This window comes from Olea europaea, unplaced genomic scaffold (genome assembly GCF_002742605.1).
Source record: "Olea europaea var. sylvestris unplaced genomic scaffold, O_europaea_v1 scaffold29045, whole genome shotgun sequence".
NCBI classification, from domain to species: Eukaryota; Viridiplantae; Streptophyta; class Magnoliopsida; order Lamiales; family Oleaceae; genus Olea; species Olea europaea.
The window spans coordinates 1-1,410 of NW_019247612.1; the positions used below are offsets into that span (position 1 = coordinate 1).

The 1,410-nt window shown below is 36.3% G+C and overlaps 1 protein-coding gene across 1 annotated transcript; it reads right to left on the reverse strand.

The window, feature by feature from the left end:
- Window positions 1–42: 42 nt before the first annotated feature.
- LOC111384392 (transcription initiation factor TFIID subunit 4b-like) lies at window positions 43–1,358 on the reverse strand. Its single transcript, XM_023008669.1, has 4 exons — window positions 829–1,358; window positions 619–706; window positions 337–472; window positions 43–211 (listed from the first exon to the last, which is right to left on the reverse strand). The coding sequence occupies exons 1-4, from the start codon at window positions 1,062–1,064 to the stop codon at window positions 144–146; spliced, it is 528 nt and encodes a 175-aa protein (XP_022864437.1). The 5' UTR covers window positions 1,065–1,358; the 3' UTR covers window positions 43–143.
- Window positions 1,359–1,410: the final 52 nt, after the last annotated feature.

Consider the following 1,410-nt stretch of genomic DNA (forward strand, 5'->3'; position numbering starts at 1 on the left):
TAGCTTCTCAACTTGAAAGGTCTTTACTGTCAAATGCAACAAAAAAGATTTTGAAGCTCTAAAATCTCCCTTGACTGTCCAAAAATTACTCCAATATGGTTCCTAGAAAAAGTATGAGAAGTCATAATTAGAGTATAGGCACATTAAAGGCTCACCAAGGACAAGCATCGCTCCACGTCATTGCTTATATTCTTTAAACCACACTTAGCCACTGCCACACAGAGAAGATGAAGAAACCCAAAAGGTCAATCTTCATTATACTGAAGTTGCTCCTTACCCACGGATAAAATAAGAAATGAAAACAATCAAATACTGTTAACGTAGAGAAGAATTAACTGATTTCTGTTAGTTTCTTCTCGAGTGGAATCTTATGCAGCATCAGTCTTTCTTCTTCTTCTTGAACAACCCGTCTAGATGCCTCCAAATCCCGAAACTCTTCCTTGGAGCCAGAAAATAGTTGTTCTTCCTCCTCCTGTTTATACATTGTATTTCATTAGGAAAATAAACTCACCATATGTCAAGTGTATAAATAAGTGATGTTAATGTCGTGGGGAGGACAGCCAAATGGTTTTCTGTCCATCAATCTGTGGGTAAGGTTATGGCTGAAAGAGTGGTTACCCTGATATTAACTCCGCTTACGGCAGTAACATCATTGAGTTGTTCAATGCTTTGATCCAGAAAGTCTCCAGACACTTTTTGCTTCTTACTATAAGATATATAAATAAATGCAACATCCAAATGAGGAGGCTTCATTGTAATGTATGAACAAGTTAATCTGCTTGTCATGTATAGGCTTAGCAAATTTATTGGTATAAAAAATAGCATCACCTTGATGGAGGTGGAGAAGAACCAAGTGCATCAGGTGGCTTCTTTTGACCAACAGAAATCTTTTTGGGGGCAGCCTTAGAATTATTTCCAGGTCCAATCAAAGAAGGTATCCGGGAGTTTGACTGTTTGAGCAAGAAAGCAAAAGTAGAGGATGAAGTAATCTCAAGATAATCATTAAAAACCAGATTTAAATTATCATTTAATGGTAAGAACATATTTTCATAACACGCTCCCATGACCCCTTGCACTGTAACCCTTCTCTTGTCTAATTATGCTTCAGCTTGAAACAGAGATGCCCAAAAGAAAACACACAACAAGACCAAAGCACTGAGAAAAACTGTAATTATTAGAATCATCTACATCCCCCAGGCTACTAAACGAAATAAGATGTAGGCAGCCAGCAAAATTAAGGAAAAGACAAGGTAAAAGATAATGATTTGGGTGATCACATTAGATATTTTATATGAACACTTTCCAAGTTTGGCTTCTTATTTTAGAAAAGCAATTAGGGCTTAGTTTTAAAGATTCTGTAGTATTTTATGTTATTTGTTTCCGACTTAATTTAGTCTTTGTAAACCCGTA